The following is a 24,349-nucleotide window of genomic DNA, read 5'->3' as shown; positions in this document are numbered from 1 at the left end:
AGTGCGAACTACTTTGAATCTATAACCACGTTGGGCCATACTCAGGGTTTCACCTTTTGGATGATTTTCGTTGTCGTATCCTATTAGCACATTTGCTATATCTTTATCCATTTTCTCTTTAACTGCTAACTTCTCCTTCCCACTGCAATGTTTCGATGATTTTATGTGCTGCTGAATAATTGTCTTCTTTAGCCCAACTTCCTCTCTACAACCAGTACAAAACAACGTACCTGCAGATTCCTTGAAGTTTTCTCCTGGAAATTCTGTTAAACGCTGACGAATACTCACGTTAGGGTTGCTGGTTCCCTTTTGGATGCACAAAACGCTTTCCACCGTGCTGTAAATTACATGGAACCTTTCGTTTCCTAGCCAAGTTTGAAGCAGTCGGGGCTTTTAAGGCATCAATTATACTTTTTCTTTGAACCGGTGGCGGGTCAGCCTTGGGCAACTTCCTCTACATTGACAATGGGTTCAGTACTGTCATCATATAACTGAAGATCTTCATTTGTTGAGCAGAAGCTGACCTCTGAAGACTAAGAGGACTCTTCGCAGCAAATCGACAGACATTTCTGTATAATTTCTCCAAAAAACTACTGAAATCAAGCCATGTGGGCTATATTGAGATAAGAAGCTGACATCACTTCTACTTGATTCGATTGATGCCATCTTAAAAACTTTAACTCGTAACTAGGCTCTCATCTTTGAAGCAGAAATCTAGTATCCAGTTTTTCTCTGTGTTTTAATCTCATTCAAGTAAACATGCAAACATGCTACTATTAAATTATGCGTTTTAATTATTTGTAAAATACTTTATTTAAAAAGGTGCAACTAGTAAGAATAATCACGCTGTTGGTCATTGACTTTTTCACATTTGGTGGCTTGAGCCATTTTTGTTGGATGCTCATCAGAGCTGTTTGTGAGTAGAAACTGTCGTGTACAGTTAGAGGAAACAGTTTCTTGGCTACATGTAGGCATTTGATAATTGGCAGCAGGCCCTGAAGCTGCTTGGGGCATTCCTGCTCAATTGGCTTCACAGACAGCTTGGGATCTGCCATTTTTTTTATCGTGGATGTGTACGTGACTTCATTCACCATTCTTAGCTCAGCAATTATGATGAAGTCCCTTATGGTGCTGCATGCTGTTTCTGCCATACGATAGGCATTGTTAAAACTGCACTTACTTTCCCTGATGACTGCCAGGACGTTTGCGTAGCAAAGATGGATTTCCTTAAGATTGTTTAGGTCTTTTGGGGCAGCGGGCACTTTTCCGCTGGTCGTTAACTTGTTTTGAAACTTGTGAAGCTGTCGCTTAAGCTTTTTGATGTGACACATTGAGTGACAGGTTGTTTGGATCAGATTCTTTACCTTTTTCTGACCTAACTGGTACTGTTATCATCACTTTTTCACTGTTTTTAGTACAGAGCTCTATGTGAACTATGCTTCACATTATCAATTGTTGTGTTCATAACTGTTATCATCACTCATTCAATGCTGTCGTTCTAGTTACCCAAAATCGTTCGACTCGTCATTGTGGAATAGAATTTGTCTTGTTTCCCATTACTACTACGTCATTCGTCACAAAAACTGCAAATAGCAGTGCATAACAAAGCCGCTCTTGCACAGCAATATCTTCCTCTGCAGCTAAGCTTACATCCACATCTGAGTAGTTCTCTGCATGACTTTGTCACATCTGGAAGCATTGTCCAGAAAGGCTGCCATTCTTCTTCCTTGAAATTCTCTTCATATTCTAACAATCCACTCTGCTCTTCTTTTGGCCTCTTTGAAAAGGCTTGAAAGGATAACCTTGAATCATTTGTACACAATGGAACAATATAGTGCGTGGCAGCCATCTTGAATACTTGCGTGGGTAGCCTCACTTTCAATCATACATGGCAGAAGCGTGAGAAGAGAGAATTCACTGACTTTTATCCGAGATCTGCGTCATAACTGCATTTTTTCTTCTTCTTCTTTTTCTACCAAAAGTCGGATTGCTTTTATACTTACGTTTGTGATTGTAACAATTAGTACCACTTCCTGTTCACATTCCTTATTGACAACCTTCAATTTGTGAGAAAGCCATTTTGTAAAATCTTCCTTTGCCTGTTGAACACATGGGGAGAACCCTGATGGCGCATCTAAAGCCGTCTAAAAGACATCAAAATCGGCTTCTGATACCTTAGTACATAAGGTTCAATAGCACTTATGAAAAATGTTAGTATTTCCTGGTCTGATGCAGCTGAATTCAGCTCTGCCATCTGTCAATTTAATGATAACTTTGTACATTTAAAAAATTGGGAAAAAAATTCCAGCAATATATTTTATAACTAGTAATAACCAGTATGGAAAAAATCATTGTTATTGTTTACCTTTTTGGCAGACATAAAGGAACACATCCACATGTTGGCAAATCTTGAACCTTTACCTTCTTCTCCAAAACATTGGATGACTATTTCGAGGCACTCATTAAATGACTGTTTTCCTTCAGGGGACAACAGCCATGAGCCAACCCTAATGACATCCCCTACAACAGATGACACTCCTACTAGTAAGGAATTGGACAGAAACTGCCAAACTCGCCAATGATCAAACGGAATAAAGATGATACGGAAAAGCAACCTACAGAAATTATAAACATTTAATCAATGGAACTTTCACCAGGAGAAACAACACCTTTTTGCTGATCGACCAATTAAAAATGTCAAGTATGCCTTATGCAATTGCTGGAACCGAGGAACTTAAAAAGGGAAAGGCAAATTAACTTTGGCGTAATTTTCACAAAAAGACAATAAAATACTGAGTAATCTCTTTCCATAAATTGTTTTCTTTATAATAATTATGATAATAAAACCTTTATTTGCGTGTCAAAACTGAAATAGCAGTAATAAAACCACTAAATGGGGACACTTTAAAATAACAAAATTAACAAAATCGAAATATCCTAATAAATGCTTAAATTGGTTAAACTATTTACAATATATACAAGTTAAAATACAAGATAAAATATTTTCAATATATACATATAAAATACAAGCTAAGAACTCTTTATCCTTAAAAATAAAGCACAAGGGTTTAAGAACCTTCAAACTCCTATCCGAATTTACAGGAATACACCTCACCCTTCCCAAATTTCCCTCCTTACCATTTCTTGGTAGCAGACAGCCTTGACAACTTTGTTATTTTCTTGGTAGCAGACAGCCTTGACAACTTTGTTGTAGCTCTCTGCTCTTTCTCTTCACTGGAGAATATTTTGGCTCAAATTGATATGGTAATACTCTTGAAGCCATATTCTTAAACTAAACACATTGAGCACCTTGGACATAAACAAAGCACACAAAATAAAGAAAAGAACAGGCACTTTTATCATGAAATATATTTTTATTTAGGCCTTTCAAACAATTTAGGCAATATTTGGTTTTGGAGTGGAGGTTCCCTTTAAAAATGTTTTCCAAAGCTGATAGAAGCGTTTCTCTATTTATGTAAGTCTTTTCCATATGGGAGATGTTTGTATGATCCTGAGTCCTTTGACAAACCATACCAGCACTTGGACAGTTGCAGTACTCTCCAAATGCATGAGGTACAACACAAACACATTCTCGAGTTGGCATGTCTTCGCATCACTCATAAGTACACTCATATTTACAATAAAATATGCAGTGCAACACTTGATGTACATGTAAAATTTTTAGCACAGCTTTACTTACGATAACGATACTTCAACGAGACACAGGCTTCTTTCAAGGAATACTGGATTGCTCGCTTCTATGTAAGGTGGTTCTTCATTGTATAAATTAAATCCTTCCTCATTGATGCCAAAGGTGAGTAGTCAAAGTTAATCTTGCAGTGAGTTTCAGAGCAGTTTTCACTGTTTGAAGACAAAACACAGTGGCTGTGCATGGCATATTCTGTACTGTAAGTACCACTTGGCATTTAGGACAGTTACTGAAAGGTGGCGCGAAACATGTCAGGCTGAGGTTGGTTGCCCGTTAGTACAAAACTAGTATACCTATCAGTACTGAATGCTGATGTGCAATGTTGCCTTTTAGACATCACCAGGGCTGCCACTGCGCAGCAGCTTTTAATTGCATGTGAAAGGGGTTGTCAGGGTAACAAACGTTTCTTCTATGTAGTTGCTAGGGTCTAATTGCTCCAAAGTGGGTTAATTTGACTGTGAACAAAACCATTATTTTTGGTTTAGTGCTAACCCTGCTTTGAGTAACTCGACAAAGAACTTGGTAAAAGCAAATCACAGGTTAATTTTGAATAATATAATTTAGTAGCAAACTAATAGACCATTTTACAGTTGTCTTCTTTGTGACATGGTCTTTGAGTGGAAGCGAGGCTGAAGTTGACCTTGTTGTGATTAAGTTTACCTAGTTAGCATGTGAAATGCATTATTAACACATGAAAGGCAGAAAGGTTTCTACAAAAGCAAGGTCAGCTCCAGTTTCACTTGCTCCCAAAGACAAGGTCACCAAGCACACAACTGTAAAATGGACTATTCTAGGTCTAGGGAGGAAGGTATGACAAACCGACAAATGTACCTAAGAGGTGTGATAGTTGGCACTGGCTGAATGAAAAGGGATCTGAACTGGTTTTATGAGGTTATTTGAGTAAAAGAAATGCTTCAAATTTAAATGAACATAATGAGTTAAAGTTCAATGCAACTGAATCAACTTTACTTCAAGACAGACGTGACAGCATGAACATGTGTAAAAACCAATACAATCCTAACAAAGATAACATTACAGCTATTCTAATCATATATAAGTGATTGGCCATTAGAAATAGGAGTATTCTTTCCAACTCGTATAAAATGAACAATAAAAACAAGAACAATAATATGTGAACTAAACATGTAAACTGGAAGGTTATGTAAGTAATTCCCACCTGCATTGTAGAAGCACTAGACAAATGATTCTTTTGAGGTTAAAGTTCGTAATCTCTGAAACTAATGCCTTGTATATTATAATAAAAAGTGTAATAAACACTGACAAATATGATCTGCAATGTTTCAATATTTTGTTCAGTGTATAATGGACAGGATGTACAGTTCAAAAGATTGCTAGTACTCAGATGTTGTAAGTGTAAGGTATGGTTGCATTCACACTTAGGAGCATCTCTATCAGGTCTGCATTTGTCAGCTGGCTGAACTATTTGTTCTGACCTGTCTGTTGTTTGAAAGCTTGTCATCAAAGATGGTCAGTGTTGCGTGTTGTATAACCAGCAGTTTGTGTTCTGAAAAGGAAGAAAATTGGTCAGAAATAGATAGCAGTTTGTGTTCTGAAAAGGACGAAATTTGGACAGAAATCCAACAAACGTGGATTACAGAATAAATATAATTGCCAAGCTTGCAAGATTTATTAATAAAATTTTGAATAATATTGTTTTGTTTAATCTGACTTCCTTGTAGTTCTAAAGATAGTTGGCACCAACTTAAACTTTTGTTTAAATGTTAAATGTGCAATCATCAATCCCTTACTCCAGTTCATCTTCAAAAATTATTTTTGAGTAAATCTTTTAAAAGAAAAAAGTCTTTTTTTTCATGTCCCCTTAATTGGGGGATAACTGGCTGACAACTTCTTCCATTATCTTTGATCTGTTGCTTAGACAAATACCTCTGAGGAGAGCCCAAATTTCCTTAGGATGCCTAGACCCAAGGTCTCCCCCTCTGTTTGGGAGTGTGAGGAGGAGTCGGATGGAAAGTTGTTACTTGAAAGTTCTGTGGTGTAACAAGACCTCCAGAAGAAAAGTAATTTGCTTATGCAATAGAATCCTCTGTATGCTTGTTCAAAGATGGTGTAGCAACATCTGCCATTTCAGTCAGAGATAACTTATTCAAATTACCCTAACAAAACAAAGGCAGTCGATGACACATGCTTTTGGGATATAAAGCGTGCTGGTTCAAAGAAAAAACCCACAAAAGCTTTTCACTAAGTCCATTGAAAAAGTGACCATCCTCTGTCATAAAGGTACCAAGATATAAACTTACGACTTTGTCTTGTTTACTTTGCTTTTTAAAGCTGAATTGCCACTCTCTTAGCACTTTTCTTGTGGCAAACAATAGTTGAATAAACTCTGCAATAGTCTTATGTGGCTCATCTCATGTTTTACAGCACTGAAAGAAAATGAGTAGGCAGCGATAACAGAATTACCGTCGAATGAGCTGAAATCGATCTCCAAGATGTATTTATCACTACTTTTTTTCCGCCTGTATAGACTTTCTGCAGCCCCCACTAACTTCCCCTGGGTTTCCGAGGATGCAGATGAGCTAAATGTTAACTTCATAAAAAAAAATTAAGCTTAAACTTACCATTCAACGATAGACTGATGATGGCCGTGCGCGTGCAACGGAAATGCATCTGCTCTTGCAAGCTAGTGGGCCGCGATCTTCTGGTCGGCACCCCATGGTCCACGCCAGCGGAATTTAAATAAGCTAATCAAAGCCTACAGCTTCGTCACATAGGAGTAGGCGATAATCTGTAATGGATTACAATCTCTATGCAGTTTCTACAACGTCAAAATTGAGGTGGTTGTGATCAATAAAACATCGAGTTGTTTTGGAGTTTAATAGTTAAAATTTTTGTTCCAGAAAATACTCATACCCACCACAAGGAAAGTTAGTGAAAATACTTATGGGGAGGGAGGGGGGTACGTATTAGAGTGGCTGAGGTACGTAAAGCCCCAGCGGTAACCCTGAATGAGTCACTTTTTGTAGACCGACTGCACTCGCTGACCTTGGCTTCATCTGATCTTAATAATAATAATAATAATAATAATAATAATAATAATAATAATAATAATAATAATAGCTTTTATTTATACACGATAAATATTGCAGCATGATAGCTGATGTGGTCATGTCTTATGAAAATAACAGTAAATTAAGAAATCAATAAACTACCCTAAATTATTAAAGTCCCTAGATGATACAAAAGATTTAAAAACTATGTTCTATTAATGAACTTTTTAAACCCGCCAAAGATTCTTCAAGGCGGGCCTCATTGTCTAAAGGGTTCCAAATAGAGGCTCCTGCAAATTTCATTGACTTCTGAACAAAGTCCGTATTAGGCTTGGGAAGCACCAAGCAGTTCTTTCTTCTTAGATTATATCCGCTCTCTTGTTTTGACCACAAGTGATGTAGGTGGGAGGGAGCATCTCCGGAGACACATTTGTACACTAAACAAAGTATGCGTCGAATCTCCATTTGCTTTAAAGACTTTAAAGACTTTTAATACCTCATGTGAGGGGGTAAGCCAGTCGAGACCGTAAATCAACTTGGCTGCACATACATGGATCTTCTCAAGTTCACTAAAAAGTGCTGCACCACACGAACCCCAGACAAGCATTCCATACGTAACAGGGGGCAAAATTACTTTAAAATAAAAGTCAACCCTTACTTGAACTGGTAAAAACTACAATGATCGCAAGAGGTTTAGTTTTTTAGTAAAGCATTGGTAACTAAGGAGGATGCACTCCTCAGCATTGGTAACTAAGGAGACGTTCTCAGCATTGGTAACTAAGGAGGTTCGGCGAGGAGTCAGACTGACATTTGGTGAGCATTCTTGAGCTCTCCTGCGACGTTCCGCAGCCTTCTAACACTTATATTGCATTTGGTTAACAGCATCCAGAAGTCTCCTCCCCTTGATATGGTTTTGGCGTGCCACTTTCCTGCCATTTTGTTTTCCTGCATTTATCGTTAAACGTACCGTTCAACGATAGACTGATGATGGCCGTGCGCGTGCAACGGAAATGCGTCTGCTCTCGCAAGATAGTGGGCCGCAATCTTCTGGTCGGCACCCCACGGTCCATGCCAGCGGAATTTAAATAAGCCAATCAAAGCCAACAGCTTCGTCACATAGGAGTAGGCGATAATCTGTAATGGATTACAATCTCTATGCAGTTTCTACAACGTCAAAATTGAGGTGGTTGTGATCAATAAAACATCGAGTTGTTTTGGAGTTTCTTAATAGTTAAAATTTTTGTTCCAGAAAATACTCATACCCACCACAAGGAAAGTTAGTGAAAATACTTATGGGGAGGGAGGGGGGTACGTATTAGAGTGGCTGAGGTACGTAAAGCCCCAGTGGTAACCCTGAATGAGTCACTTTTTGTAGACCGACTGCACTCGCTGACCTTGGCTTCATCTGATCTTAAAAATAACAATAATAAAATAATAATAATAATAATAATAATAGCTTTTGTTTATACATGATAAATATTGCAGCATGATACCGGTAGCTGATGTGGTCGTGTCTTATGAAAATAACAATAAATTAAGAAATCAATAAACTACGCTAAATCATTAAAGTCCCTAGATGTTCTATTAATGAACTTTTTAAACCCGCCAAAGATTCTTCAAGGCAGGCCTCATTGAGTTCCAAAAAGAGGCCCCTGCAAATTTCATTGACTTCTTAACAAAGTCCGTATTAGGCTTGGGAAGCACCAAGCAGTTCTTTCTTCTTAGATTAAATCCGCTCTCTTGTTTTGACCACAAGTGACGTAGGTGGGAGGGAGCATCTCCGGAGACACATTTGTACACTAAACACAGTATCCGTCGAATCTCCATTTGATTTAAAGACTTTAAAGACTTTTAATACCTCATCTGAGGGGGTAAGCCAGTCGAGACCGTAAATCAACTTGGCCGCACATACATGGATCTTCTCAAGTTCACTAAAAAGTGCTGCACCACACGAACCCCAGACAAGCAGTCCATACGTAACAGAAGGCAAAATTACTTTAAAATAAAAGTCAACCCTTACTTGAACTGGTAAAAAGTACAAAGATCGCAAGAGGTTTAGTTTTTTAGTAAAGCATTGGTAACTAAGGAGGATGCACTCCTCGGCATTGGTAACTAAGGAGCGTTCTCAGCATTGGTAACTAAGGAGGTTCAGCGAGGAGTCAGACTGACATTTGGTGAGCATTCTTGAGCTCTTCTGCGACCTTCTGCAGCCTTCTGACACTTATATTGCATTTGGTTAACAGCATCCAGAAGTCTCCTCCCCTTGATGTGGTTTTGGCGTGCCACTTTCCTGCCATTTTGTAAATCAATCTTTCTTTTCAAATCCAAATCCATTCTGGCTCCTCAACTTCTCTAATTGGGATGGGTAGAATGGTTGAGCGAAAATGCGCAATTTCGTCATTACTCGTGCTTCTGCTGGTCCTTATTGCTTGATTCACTGCTTTGTCTCTTCTTCTGAAAAATGAAATTGACCTACTTAATTATATGGAGTCAAATTTGTTTCCAACTTATTCTACAAAAAATGTTGAGGGAAACATTAGAAGCAAGCCTTTCCTAAAAAACATAAGCAACCGCCTGTTTAGTTTTGTGGTTACATCTTGCTGTTTGATTCAACGAACACCTTTGTTAGTGTGGCTTTCATATATGTCTTCTAAGATTTTCTTTTGCACAGACGTAAACCCCAGGTCAGCAATCTTTTTCACAATGTCATCTTTGACATGCTTTTTACATGTCAGAAAAGTGCATCCTTTTAACGGTTTGAGAAAGCTAGACTGTGCTTTATTCCTGTCTCCTTGTACGAAGTGGATTCTTACAATTGGAAAATGGCCTGAACTTCTTGATCTACCTAACCAAATAATATTGACCTTTTTGGGACCGTTAACTGTTCCTTGTTACTGAGCCAAAAAAAGTAATTGATAAGTGTTAATGTGCATCTATTTTGCTTGATTTTAAAGGTACTTTTCTCGGCACTGTGACCTTGATCTGAGATAATATGTTATGGTAAAATGCTGTAAAATGGAATAGCATTTGCATGGATGTACACATGGTGGCAAATTAAACGTTGGATTCTATGCCATGGAAGGGTATTCTGAAGTTAAGCTGACAATTCTTTGACTAAATGGCAATGCATTTACAAAGCGTTCCTCTTGTTGAAACTCATGATCTCTCAAAAAGAACAGTCATCAACGAACATTCCAGACTTGTTTTTGTGTGAGATACATTAAACAACTCTATTTAAGCAAACGGCTTCAAAGTTTGAATGCTTCGTGACACATGACAAGTCTAATAAACGACACACTGCACGTACGGAACTTCGCTTATTGTTTCTTAGCTTATTGTTTATGAAGTGCAATATAAACAAAGATAAAACAAAAAATGGAAACGCACCTTTCTTTACCTTCGACAGAAACTTAAGTTCCTTGCAACACACACACTCTTTCTCCGTTGGCATTATTTCACACATATCACAAGCACACCAAGAAGTATTTGTAGTTCGGCGAACAGCATTATATGGGGCCGAACGAACAATTACTTATTCTTATTCTTCAGCTTCACTTATTACTTCCTCTATCTTATCGCTTGACGAATATTCAGGCTCAAACTGATAAGGAATGATCCCAGAAGCCATATTCCAAAACTATTGTGAGTAGAGTTTGCAACCATTACACGTCATAAGCCCAGAGTGCTTTGCGCTCCATTCAAGATGGCAGCCACGGGAATTTCGAAACAGCTGCAAGGGTCCACTTTGGACGTAAAAAAATGCAAATTAAGGTAAAAACAGACACTTTTATCACGAAATATATTTTTATTAACGTATTTTAAACAATCTAGTATTTGTTTTCGGAGTAGATGTTCCCTTTAAAAATAACAAATAATATACGCGAGGAAGCAATTTGTCTAAAAAAACAAAACATTTATATGGAAAACTATTACATTAATTAACAATTATTCGCCGAAGGCGTAGTGATTATTCAACAATATTATTAATGTCTTTTAAACAATCTAGGCAATATTTGTTTTCGGAGTGGAGGTTCCCTTTAAAAACAGTTCATTTTTAATTTTGCCTAATATAAGCCATACCTTAAAAGACGAGTTTAACCGTAAATTTTGTGACACAGTAAATAATAGTTTTTACTAGTCCCTTAGTAGCTCCTCCTTAAATTAAGTTTAGAAAAAAATGGTAAAATTGATCGCCCTTACCTGTTTACACAAAGTACTTTCAAATGTGTGATGATAGTAAATCAGCCTATAATTGGTCCATAAACTGTGCATCAGTTATCTGTACAATCGTGTGCAAGGTGTGCCCTAACTGTGCCAAACCCATACGTAAACTGTGCCTTAGTCATTCCTATACTGTACAAAAACCATGCGTTAACTGTACCTAGGTTGTGCCCCTATTATCTTTCCATGCATTTGCACAAAACCGTGCAATTTGTCAAAGTACAAATCTTGTGGCAGTCATGTACACCAGTAGCGTGTGCCAGGCCGTGTAGACACAGCAAAAGCTTAAGATCCATATTACTTTAAGTTGTAATTGATGGGATTGAGAAGTGATGTGTGTGATGAGATAATGGTTCTAGGAGGTTAAAAACTCTTGAATGTAGATATATTAAATGTGTTCAGAAACAGCAAGCAAGTGAACAGGTGATAAGTCAGGTAGCGGCCTTCTGAACTGTCCGGAGCATTTTTAAAGCCTACTTCGGTACATTGTACAAAAGATAGTTGCAGTGATCAAGTTTGGATGACACAATAGCATGGATTACAATCTTAGTGGTTTTTGATTGCCCATTTTTTTAGAAAACCTCTCACATCCACTTTCTTTTGAAGTGCCAATAAAGTAATAAAGAGGTAATTGGACTTCGTGTCGTGCAATTTTGGTCTGAAATCATACTTGTGATTTCAAATCGAACTTGCGCTACGCGCTTGTTCAATTTTGAAATGATTTCAGACCAAATTGCACTCCACTCAGTTCAATTACCATCATTTAAATATATATTATTATGCATTCAACATAAGATAAAGGTAAAGGTGTTGTCCTACTCTAAGAACTTAGAATAATTAAATGTGAGAAAAACTCACCCTGCAAAACAGCTACATTCAGCGGTCAGCACTTTTCCATTTTCCTTGTGTAAGCAAACCGACAAGGCGAAAGGATCGCTGTTTGTTTTTTCTTCTGGAACACAGCGACAGTGAATAAAACAGTACTTTAAATCAATACTGATGTGGTGATAGTTAACGCTGTGTATATGTCCCGAGTCAAGTAAACTCATGCCTTGCTTCATGGCCTTTGTTGAAGGCTGCATATACTGTTGGACTCCATCGTCTATTAAATCTGGAAAGTTTAGACTTCCTTCCTCCCATCCTTCTTGAATGCTATCGGGAAAAGGAAGGGTGATTCCAGATTCCATGGTCAACTTTTTCCTTCTCCTTGTTGAAACATCGTTTTCTTCCTCTCGTGTTGTTTTTGATACATCTAGTTTCAGTTTCCATGCAAAATAAGCCTTCTCAGCTAGCTCAGCTTTTCTCCCTGAAATGACAACTCCTCCCTTCTTCAAAAACGTTTTTAACTCATCCACTTTACACCTAGAAAATAGCTGTACTGACATTTCATTCAGCAAAGTGCCCTCTTCGGACGCCATTCGCGAAATTCGTAAATGTAATTCTCAAAGGCCGAAAATACTCAAAACCCCGAGAAGAAAGCGCGGTATTTACATTTGAAATTGCCGCGGATCACATTCAGCTGTTTTTGTTTTGCCTCCTGGGAGACCACGTGACATAAATATTTTCCCATCGTTCTCTACGCCGCGTAAAGATGGCTGACATAGTGAATGAGGTCTATTGTAGTGCCTTTATATTGGATGTTCACAACATTTTCGGAATTTTAAAAAGAAAATTGAAAAGTATTTACAAGTTAATAGAGTTTTAATTTTATGGGTAGAAATTAAGTCTTCCCCAATGACAAAATTTTTACTGCTTGATTCAATTAGAACATCACAGCCCTTAAAAGATAATCTTCGATCTATGAGTTAAATGCATGCTTTAATATAAAATAAACTGTGTTTAATCCTTCCTGTTCCATAATAAAATGGAAATGGCATGCTATAACCTACATGTACGTGTAAAGATATTCACTACAATATTTTTAGAATATTAGCAGAAAAATAAAAATAATCAACCCAGCTAGAAAACAATATTTTTGTAAAAAAAAAGGAATATTAAAAGAAATGTAATGAAGGTGTAACTTACTCATTCTAGTGATCCCTGATACGCCTTTAGGGCCCTTGCCTGACTTGTCAGAAATGGCAATTCCTTTTCTTGGACACTAAGATTTGCCATAAAGTTTTTGACGAATTTGTCTGGGACGTTTGCATTTTACTGCAATTTAACAGCAGTAATTCTGTGCAAAATATTTCAGTTCATGAAAAAATCAGTATAAAAGACTTTTTAATAGCAGGAAAGCTAATCAGTACCTTTGTTTTTGAAATCAAGATATTATCATCCTGCCAATGCCAATGTAAATTCCTTTTCCAATATGCTGCAGAAAAGTGAAGATGCCCATGAAAAAGAGAAATCCCATTTGCAGATTACATTTGTTATAATTTTTTTTAAGTCCTAAGGAGCTCAGGAGGAGTACTTGGGACTTCAATTGACAGGGAAAATCGAATGGGACAAAAATCAAGACCCAAAGAAACCCCAGGGCTTCCAACAAAACCCCAAATAATCACTGGACCAAGAATTAACTCCAAACAAATCCTATGCCGAATTTCTGATCCTAAAATTCCAGAAGGGGGGAATGATATAACAGAAAAGAAAAACATTAGAAACACTTTTGTTTGTACTTTATTTGTAGATCTATGCAGCAAAGGCATTAACACCAATCGTAAGATTGTTTTTAGTACCCCTAATTTACTACTTGACAAATTTTCCTACCCCCCAAAATTCCCGGAATCTCTTTGATCATCCCCACCACTTGAAATCCCGAGTACTCTCCCTGGGATATAGTCCATGGGCCAAGGCCCCCAAAATAGGGTATTTCTTACCACTCAGAGGGACAAATGCTACCATTATTTTTTTTAACCTCTAATCCTCTAGTATATTCTAGTATGTGATAGCAATGCTTAAAGAGTGGCTTACAGGCCTAAATTACGTGATAAAATAACGTCACTGATGTGAACAAAAAATGGCTATGTTTCCGGATTTTGGTCATCTTTCCACTTCTTGATAAGTTGCTGTTGGTTTTAAGCCCACTATACTTTGAAAAGTTGACAGACAAGGTACCTAGATTATAGTGTAAGAAAAGATAAATAAATAAAACGCTATTGTTACTTGGTTTCTATGGTAACGCATCACAAACTGAACTTAGACAATGCAAGAGATATCAACGGCGAATCGGTCAAAATGTTTTCTGAAATATATAACTTGCATTTCTTTCTGTAGTTAAGTTTCTGAAGGGATTGCAATTCATAAACATCAAATCAGGTTTTTTTGTAACTCACTTGATGCCTTATTCGTCTTCATCTTCCTGGTCATCATCTGAGAAAGCATCAATGGCTGGATTCTCCTCGTTGGTATGTACAGTCCTGCAACAGGCATAAATCCGTGCACTTGAGGCTATTGGTAAGACAGGTACAGCTTGGTAGCTTGCAGATTCTCGAACACTGACAAAATAGCAACTCCAGAACGGCTTGAGGAGCTGGTTCACCACTCGTCCAATCAATGGTAAGTTTGCCTTCCTCCAGACACCAGCCAGATCCAACAGATGAAGGTACTTGAGGGCAGCTCTGCAGACTTCTTTTCCAGATCACTGCTTGGTAGTTTGCCCGAAGTGAGTGCTCTCACAGACAATCAGCACAGGGTGGAAGTAGGTTCGAGTCAAGTTTGCCTTTCTTTGCACAGAAGAGCCAATAGCGCAGCTCATTTACATCACTGGATCCTGGATTTGAACTATAAAGCTTACTACTCACTGGAGACCTCCCACTGCATACCAAGCTGCTTCAAAAGGTCTTGGAAAGGTCGCTTAATTGAAAAATTAAACGAGACTTACCTGTAAGTTGAAGTTTGATTAAGATTCTATGAGTCACTGGTCGGGAACAAGGGAGTCATGTGCCCACCGATGTTTATGTATCCTATATTATGCATGTTTGTTACTGGGGAAATTAGATTTTTCCATTGCTCTTACTTGGTTGTGTGACCGGTATGTCATGTCTTTGAAGTCTGAATGCTTAAATCACATAGACCTTGTGTTAAGATAACACCCTGGCGAACATTATCCTTAACTCTCTGTAACCGTCACAAAACAATGACAATTGTAAGTTCTTAGCTTCTTTTATTTTGCAAGGCAGTAAGCAACTGTCTCCCAAAGTTATCGCTCGGCTTGGAAATAGCCTTGTTGTAGAAGTACTTCATGGTCAAGTAGACTTCAGGTCAAGTAGACTGGCAATGGGATATGATTTAAATGATCATTACTGTATTCCAAAGAAAACCGTTAGAACATGTTCATTACATTTATTCATTAAAGCATGTGCACTAGATGTTTCTTATGAGATCAAAGTTGTTCGACATAAATTGTCGAATGTTAAAGGTTTTTTTATGACAAGCCTAAAAACGTGCCATTTGTACATTACATTTCACTGTAAGGTATGTTATGCTCACCATGTTTGACACAGTTTTCCGGGGGAGAACTTGGTGTTTTAAAAATTCGTCAAGTGCATCGTAGTATGTCCACTTTGAGATGTACAGCTCCTCAGTACCTGTCCCACTCTTTTATGAAGCCTGCACCTTCCTCTTTTTCTTGTTATCATAAGTAATTTCTTTTTCACTTCTTCTGCTGTAGAGAAAAAGATGTTGAAACGAGTTCATACATTTGATAATCAAAGTTTTTCACAAAATACATTTTTACTAAGTCAAATTAGAAAATTACTTTTATCCAGTTGTACGTTGAGGAGCTTTCAATGTTGTTATGAAATCATAAATGTTGGTTTAAACAGTAGCAAAAATGCTTATTACATGTGAACACAAAACAGACATTCGCAATACTGTCTTAAGAATTATCACCAATTATAAGAAGTGAATTAACACCAATTATAAGAAGTGACATACAATAATTTCTAAGTTTATATATGCTACGTTGCTGTTTAACACCCAACATAGACAGTTCAAAATACAGTAAAAACCCGCGTGTAAGAACCAAGGGATTTAAGAACCTTCTGGCAGAAATTTGCTTTTTTAATACCCCAAAATATAAGAACTGTTTAGCCAAACAAATTCCAACAGGTTCTTATATGTGGGGTTTGGCTATTTAATTTATATATAATTTTTTTTTTACCAAAAACCAAACACCATCATTGATCAATTTATTAATGTTGTTGGACTTTTGGCAACATGGGTACTGGTACTTAAAGCTGATTTCCAGTCCGTACTGCGCAGACTCGGGGGTTTGTTTACGTTTTTGTTTTGAATTCGTTGAAACGTTACACTTCGGTGACAGCATATATGAAGTTTTTTAGTCCGCCATTACAGTTCGCTTCGTTCAAGAGTTTCCGATGAGCTGAAACGTCGGTTTGAAATAGCGTCAAGGTTCTTCTACTTGTTATTATTTGTTCTGCAAGGATATCTGGCGTTAATAATGAAGAAACAGGTAAGTTTGTCACGTAATTTTTAGTTTTGCTTTGTTTGTGAGGCTCACATAAACATTGCAGCCGAGATTGCACAGTACGGACTGTAATTCATCTTTAATAATTATTTATAATGAAGAACAGACCAGATTTTATACTATTTTCCGATAATCAACAACAATGTCTACTCTGTAGAAATTAAGAACCTACCTTGCCTTTTTGGCATAAGAGAGAAGTTTATTCAAATAAAACCTACAAGTACAATATAACAAACAAATAAACCTCTCTGACCGCCAAACACCCAAAAAGGAACCAAAGACAAAAATTAAGGAGAGAGGGCGAGATGCATACGCTGTGCAAGCTGAAGCTTGGCAGAAAAGGAAAATTCTAAATATGATTTGTAAGCATCCGACGCCCAGTCGCCGTAAACCTGAATTATTTCCCCAGGAACCCCTAAATGGAACGCCCACGAAGCAGCGCCACGACGAAAAGAATGACCGCGGAAACGATCAGAGTCTGGGATCTCGGCCCGTCGCAACAACTCACGAAAGACTGAGACAAACTGAGACTTGACAATCGGGACTAATTTCTTCCCGGGCCCCGGTAAAACAAAGGCAGGAGAATCACTGGGGGCAGGAACCAGGGAACACATCAAGGAAAACATATGTACTGGACAAATGAGCGAGCCCGGCATCGTTAACAAAGGCAATGATAAGCGCCGTTGCCCAAACTGAATAGTTTTAGTGTGATGAAAAGTAACTAACAACCCATCCGATGTAAAAACAATATCGGAACGTTTTAGGCAAAAAGAAGTATGCGCGAAGCTACGTGACCTAGGAACAATGTTAGACACCCTGGCCAACAGAAAAAAGCTGAACAGAAAGGCAGCACAATAGGAGACCAGATTAGGGTCCTGAAGGTTTACTTGTGAAACTAACTTGCAAAGAATAGCCGGTGTGACTGGGGGCGCACGAGAGGGAACATGTTGAGCTAAACGCTCTGACCCACCTAAAGTAATACGTAATTCATAACTAGAAAATTGAGATATAGCATGCCCGGTAATAACATGCAAAAGTTTTGCCCCACTAACGTAATTACGTACCGAAGAAGGAGTCAATGAACGACTCAGGAATTTTGCATAGAGGGCTAAAGAATCTATCGAGGCCGAGAGAGGCGAAAAATCAAAATATAAACAAAACAATAAAAATGTTCTCCACTGAGTCTGGTGGTTTTTATGAGTTCCTTCAGCATAATCTGCACGGCGAGTAAGCTGGAGCTGTCTGAGCAGACTGCGTAATTCAGCCACTGAAACGAAAACACAAGGTCAAATGTTAGCCACAAAGTCAAAGACGTCGGGGGACAAATGCTCAGCTTTCAAATCCTCAAGCAGATGATTGGTAATAAGATAATCGCGGTAAGTAGCAGAAAGATGCCAACGAGACAGATAATCTGCAACTCGATTGTCTTCGGAGGTCAAATGAACTGCACGTAGCTCGAACTGAGCCTGAGCGGTCGAAAACCAGATCTCACGCAAACACTGCGCCAACACTGGATCCTTGGTGCGACCCGAGTTTAAAACCGTAACTACTGCCTCATTGTTACAAAAAACTTGAATGCGTTGTCCGGACCAGTGATGACTCCACAGTCACACGGCTACCATAATAGCGAGAAGCTCTAATTGATGAATCACACTGCAACGCTGAAGCACGCTGTCTGGGAAAGGAGAATGAAAGAAGGCGAAGGAAGAAATACCCCCACAGCCGGAAAGACAAGCGTCCGTTGAGAAAACTGCATCCGGTAATGTCCATTCGGAAGTCGGAATGAGAGAAACCCCGTTATAAAATGGAAGAAAGCGTAACCACCACTGAATGTCCTTCTTAAACTCAGAGGTAAGGCGAAGATGATGATGAGGAGCCTTCAAGCGTCGCAACAGGTCAAGAATACGAGACACGAAAATCCGGCTTTGTCGCACACATTTGGACACAAACATAAGATGACCAACTAAGGACTGCAACTGCCTTCGAGTACAGGTACGCTTGGAAAGCCACAACTGGAGCAGCGACTGAAGCGCGGCGAGCCGAGAAGAATCCACTGATAAAGTCATATCTAAAGTGTTGACTTCAACGCCCAAACAGGTCACTTTCTGCGCTGGAGGGACGGCCTTTGAAACGGACTCGTGTATTCCCAAGCGGGATTAAATATCTTGAAGATAAAAATACGACTTCCACGCCCGAGAAGCTGGTTCTACGCCCATAAAATCGTCCAAGTAGTTCAGAACAGTAAAACCGGCCTCAGAACAAACGTAACACACTGCGGAAGTGATGCGCTGACAGGCCATAGCCGCAGAGCGAAGCCCCATAGGTAAAACTGTGTCAAAGTAAAGACGACCTTGCCAAGTATAGCCTAGCAGAGGATAGTCACGCAGGTCAACAGGAAACTGACGATAAGCCTGATGCAAGTCACGTTTATAAAGATAACAACCACGACAGTGTCGATAGTAGGATAAACCAAATGGAAAGGAATGCCATCGTATTCGGTAGAAGAGATGCCATCATTAACGGAGGTACTGAAGGGCCAACTAAGGTCAAGAATTATTCGGCGTTGTACGATCAGATTTAGGCACCGAATTCAGAGGAGAAAATGCCATCTTGCCAGACGAAAACGGAATGGTGTCAAAAGGGCCACCCACAGCACCACAAGCGATTTCACTGTCCAAATACCGAGTAACTGCATCAGGAAAATCTAAAGCGCCCTTGTGCGTACGTTGATCACTGACAGGAAAATTAAAACGAGCGTAATCATAATTAACAGGCCACCCATACTGCAAATAGTCACACACGATGCGGTCAGGATAATTTTGTAAACACTCCCGCCATGCTGGAATGTTTAGATTAGTGAGCACTGAGCAACGACAAGAACTGTAATTAGGAAGGCCAGAACGATACACTTCCTCGTGGAGGGCAAGCAAATAGTCTTGTAGTTGTGAGCAAACATTGCTCGAACTCGCATTAGAAGAGCCTTGTTCACTGTCAGTAGAAACGCATTGACCGGAAACCGAAACCCGATCCGGAGGTGCTAAATGTAAACAATCAGTACACAAAGGCAATTGAACTCCACGCTCAACACTTGACGACTGGTGTATATGGTCACGAGTGCCATTATGACCAATGTCTTGGAAAATCTCGAGATCGTTACGATCAGAAAGGTCAGGATCAACACAGTCTAGAGAAGTGAATGTACGGAACAGTCGTGAACGACAGGAGGAGAAGACGACCGGTCAAGCTCCAATGAAGTGTCAGCGTCAAAACACGTATCACTTGATATCTCGATCTTGATCAAAATGGTCACGATTGTCATGTAAGTACTGAACATCTGGAGTATCTCTAAAGTCACGAACATCATATGCGATAAAACTGTCACGAGCTGTCAAAGGAACTGGAGAAAAATCACGCAAAGAACTTTGGAAATCATGCAACGACGGAACTTGATGAGCGATAGACCCAAACTGTCATGAAGTAGAGGAGGTAGTTTGTTTTGATTCAGGAGACCCTGTGTACAAGGGGCAATCCGGTGAGTATTCAGTATGGCGAGCTACTTGCCTATTGCTGATCCAACACTTAGCGCACACATGTTGAAGCCATTTCCGCTCACCACGAATCCCACCGTAATGATCCTTGGTGTGTTTACAAAGACCCCATTGAAAATCGCGACAAAAGAGCACTACAGAGGATGCCGTTCCAAATGCACAAAGAAATCGTCCCAGCGCAAATGTCCCCGTTCGATCTCGAGCAAAACGGCGGCGTGAAAATCCCGTACAGAGGACCATTCATGCTGAATTGCGAAATACATCAAATCGTGGAGATGCGAAATGCGGGCATCTTTTTCGGTGGCGGAAATAGTCGGGGAGCGCAGAATGGCACAATATCCGGCGGTGAATTCCTCGATTGTCAAATCATCATACGAGATATTTTTACTAACATGCCACAAACTAAGCTCACTATGCGGCCAAATTTGAGGATGACAAATGCGAGTAGTGATTTTTGCCTTTTTTCCCGATTTTAGCGATGTGCTTGCTTACCCCGTTGTTTCCGGACTACGTCGGAGTCTTCACCATCTGAGGAATGCTCATCATCCTCCCCTGAACTGTAGCCAGGCCCCGCAGCTGTCAACCCTAAAGTCGACAATTTCTTGTCCACTTTTTTGGATAAGCTACCTGTCTTTCGAAGGTCATCTAGAACCAGAGAGGGAGCGGGAGGTGCCTTCGCCTCTGGGCGTGGTCGATCAGCACCAGAATTCTCGCGTCGCAAGGCTGATAACTCCTGTAGCAAGCGTAACACCTCTTGTTCCTTTTTACGCTGCTGTTGAACTAGCTGCGCCTCATAAATTTCCTTCTTAAGGTGCTGAGCTTCCAGTGTTAAAGCGTCTAACTTTGATTCCTTGGACGAGGAGAAAGGAACCTGGCGTGCATGTAACACCTCGCGGTCATTATCCCGTTGTTGACGAGCTAACTGAGCCAATTCTACCTCCTGTTGTAAATTCTCTTCCTCCAACGTCAAGGCTTCTAGCTGAGAAGCAGCTGATGCAGGAAAAGGAGGCAAGGAGTCTGGCTGCGTCGTGGCATTAGGCCCAACAGATGTACAGATGGTTTCTGTGCTCAGCGACGCAACGGCATCATGAACCGTGGCCCGGTCTGGCGTGAACGTCTCTGAGCCTGAGTGTAGTTCTGTGTAGTTAACTCGTGGCAAGGAACGAAGAGATCGTGTAAGCGACATGTTAAATAAAATTTTTAGTTATACTACAGCAGATAATGCTCTGATCCTTAGCGAGACTAATTACAATACAACTGAGAAAGTCACGCGAGTTATAGCAAATATGCATGCTATTGATATCCGATATTATCAATAATCTAACAATAACATCTACGCCCTCTCGCCAATAAAAGGGAATTAAATATTTTGAGCCGAAAGTCCCAAAATGGACCAATATTCGTATTTTCCATTGTTTATTCACAATACAGTACATCCACTTCACGAATTCATGTCACGTTGTTATTCAAACACTTCCAGAAATGGATATAGTCACGAATATGGAATTTCGAAGAGAAGTTCGGGCACGAACGAGGAGTGAAATCTGAGTGTAAAAACATTACTTACCGCCTTTCAAATTCAGCTTCTTGGCAATCTGTTCCATCATTTTTTGTTTTTGACTTGTGTCCTTGTAGGATGGTGATGAAACGTCCCAAACAACTGGAGAATTGTAAACTTCTTTAATGAATGTGAATGTTGCTTTGCGATCTTCGTGCACCTCCGCCATCTTGTGAAGTGTCAGCCAAATCACATACTTGATACCACGATGGTAACTGGTGCATAAGGGAGAAAGGGTAAGGTTTTTTCGAGGGGGAGGTGGGGATGCTTTTTACTTTGTAAATACAAGTGATGCAAAAACTTTAATACAAATCACGAAATACTCGCCCAAAGTTGATTAAATCTTTTACAAATAATACTTAAAATTAGAATTTTGTCATATTTCACACTTTTCGTCATTTTGTGAGCAGCTTTTTGCACCCGTTACCATGGAAACCATCAATATAACCCATAGCTACTATTTGGTTAATTACAAAATGCTGTTTCTTATGATTACCACCCAGTTATCACGAAAACAAATCTTTTTGTGTTTTCTCCTTGTAATCTCATTTGTTTGTTTGTACCACAATGAATGTCAAACCTTTGTTCCATCATGAATTTAGTAAGCACATGGCAGGGTTCTTCATCTTGGAAATTTGATGAATTAACCCAAAGTAAAGAATGCCTTTTTAAAGCAAAAACAAAAATGGGCCCACAAGAATTCTAAAGGCGACTCTAGTCATATTTAAAACCTCTCTCTATATTTAAATACTTCTAACAAAAATGTTTTGGCAACACCCGCATACATGTAAGGTCAAACTAAGGTTACACTCAAGAGGAGCCAAAAAAAACAAAGCAAGTTTGAAAATACCCGCCCACCCACTTTGCATTGCGCGCCTCTATTGTTGTTATTATCCGGGGACTCCTGATATCCGTTCCTTATATGGGCACAGATCTAAGACACCGTATCTGTGTACATGCAGAGAAAATATGAGGATTTCAACACAAGAAAACAAGGTCCAGTTCAGGACGTCAACAAATGGACAAATGGCTTGAAAACAAACTTAAAACTAACAAAATTAATTACTGTTGCTCTCTAGACTGATGTGAAATATTTTAGTAGACTGGTTTAAACAAGGAATATTTCGCTCAGAACTTACTTGGAACGATTTCATCTTCATCTGCTTCGTATGATCTGCACCGTTCACGAAGGTCTTTCAGGCTTTGGTGAAGTAATATTTCGGCAAACTGGCTATTACTAAGCCCTTTGATACCAAGGCTTTCCTTCCTTTGAATCCAGAGGTCGAACGTTGATTGCCGCAGAATAATTTTCTTGGTTGGTTCCGTCTTCCGCCGACCGCGCTTTGGAACGCGAAATGCCATCCGACATACAAACGAGTATTTAAATGACAAATTGAAAGAAACCAATAAAATAGACACTCGAAATAAACCACAGATAATTACTAAAGATTTTGACGGGAGTTAAAGTAGCGAACACAGCGTGTTCGCGGGGATGCGCTTGGATTGTTGACCACAATATTGAAATTATCCAAAACAAGATGTCATACAAAATGGCGGATTATGCTTTTGAGGCGCGCAATGCAAAGTGGGTGGGCGGGATTCTTTAAGTGGGTCTCTGGACCGAATCTTGCTGTAGCAATACATGTTATCGATAACTTTTATCGACACCACGTCATGTTGCAAAGAGTAAAGGATATTACAACAAACAATGCATGAACCAAACAAAATAGGCAAAATCGCTATTTGTCTTAAAAGGGAGTTTTTTTATATGCAAAAGTCTCTTTTAGCCATAGCCTGAGTCCAGAGCTTAATAACTCGTCTTCATCATCGTCGTCGTCATCAACATCGTATTATCCATCTTTAAGTTCTCTTGCACTGTTCATGCAATCTTTAGAGAGGTACAAGATTCTGTGCATGGCAAGCCATTACCGACACATAAGCATCGCCTTGTTTGGCAATTGCCATGGCACCCCCAGGAAACTTACTCCATCACAGCCTGAGGAGCTGCCTACAGGTGTATGCAAGCGATCTCAGTGGGGTCCATCCTTCAGTTGCCATCCATGGTTTACCGACTCTTGCTCAATTCTTGGCTGTAAGGCTTTCTTCCGGAGAAAAGCATGGTAGTTGGCTCGCTTAAGGTGGTAATGTAGGGCAGCGCTTGTTGACGTGAGTTGGTGAGACTACACGTTTTTCCCCTTGCAAACTTTTTGTAACAGAGGTCATTAATCGAACGCATTTAACCACAGACCACAATGAGTTTGGCAACAAAAGAGTTTATTGTCACGCAATCAAAGAAGCGGAAACTACATTGACAATAAAACTCCAACGCCCAAACCCAAACGAAGAAGAGGTAGGTGGGTAAATGCGAGCGAGTGGGAGAAAATGAGACTAGTAAAAACCTAAACTAAACGACTATGATTGAAGCTGCCTAATTTGAGAAGCCATGGAGTTGACTGCGAGTTGCTTCTGTGTTGAGGACATTTCAAGATAGACTAAGTAAGTGTCGCTACGCCAATCCCCTTGAAACTTAATTAGTTCGGCCGGGACGTTGCATTCGAAGGCAAAAGACGCACCTCCCCTTCGGAAGCTATGAGGAGAAAAAGACTGGGGATCTAAATCGAGGGTAGCGATTACCTTAGATAGAAAGGAGGTAAAGTTACGGTAAGTGATGGGCGCGGAGATGAGGTATTAGAAGATTTAACGGAAAACAAAAAATCGGTCGGGGCAAGATTGTTGAGGCGAAAATGGTTGCGCAATGCAGAGACGGGGCAGAGGGGAGAGCTTGGGATAAATGGCAGCGGAATCGTCAAAATACGCTGTGAAAACTGAATAGTTTTAGTGGCTCGTATGTGC

General features: G+C 39.5%; 1 protein-coding gene, 1 long non-coding RNA gene and 1 pseudogene across 2 annotated transcripts in view; 1 reads left to right on the top strand and 2 right to left on the bottom strand.

Annotated features, from left to right (window-relative positions):
- LOC144652382 (uncharacterized) overlaps positions 1 to 24,349 on the top strand; it is a 63,575-nt gene that overhangs the window by 30,468 nt on the left and 8,758 nt on the right. The window lies entirely within an intron of this gene.
- LOC144647848 (uncharacterized) lies at positions 7,633 to 12,546 on the bottom strand. The gene is made up of 3 exons (XM_078507550.1): positions 11,818 to 12,546; positions 10,939 to 10,984; positions 7,633 to 7,902 (listed from the first exon to the last, which is right to left on the bottom strand). Exons 1-3 carry the CDS (start codon positions 12,375 to 12,377, stop codon positions 7,696 to 7,698), a joined length of 813 nt encoding a protein of 270 aa, XP_078363676.1. The 5' UTR covers positions 12,378 to 12,546; the 3' UTR covers positions 7,633 to 7,695.
- Positions 16,935 to 18,833, bottom strand: LOC144650147 (uncharacterized; annotated as a pseudogene).

The sequence above is a fragment of the Oculina patagonica genome, chromosome 4 (assembly GCF_052425735.1).
Source record: "Oculina patagonica isolate OP01 chromosome 4, crgOcupat, whole genome shotgun sequence".
Classification (NCBI taxonomy): domain Eukaryota; kingdom Metazoa; phylum Cnidaria; class Anthozoa; order Scleractinia; family Oculinidae; genus Oculina; species Oculina patagonica.
Note: the sequence above shows the minus strand (reverse complement) of the source record. Positions and strands in the feature narration are given on the sequence as shown.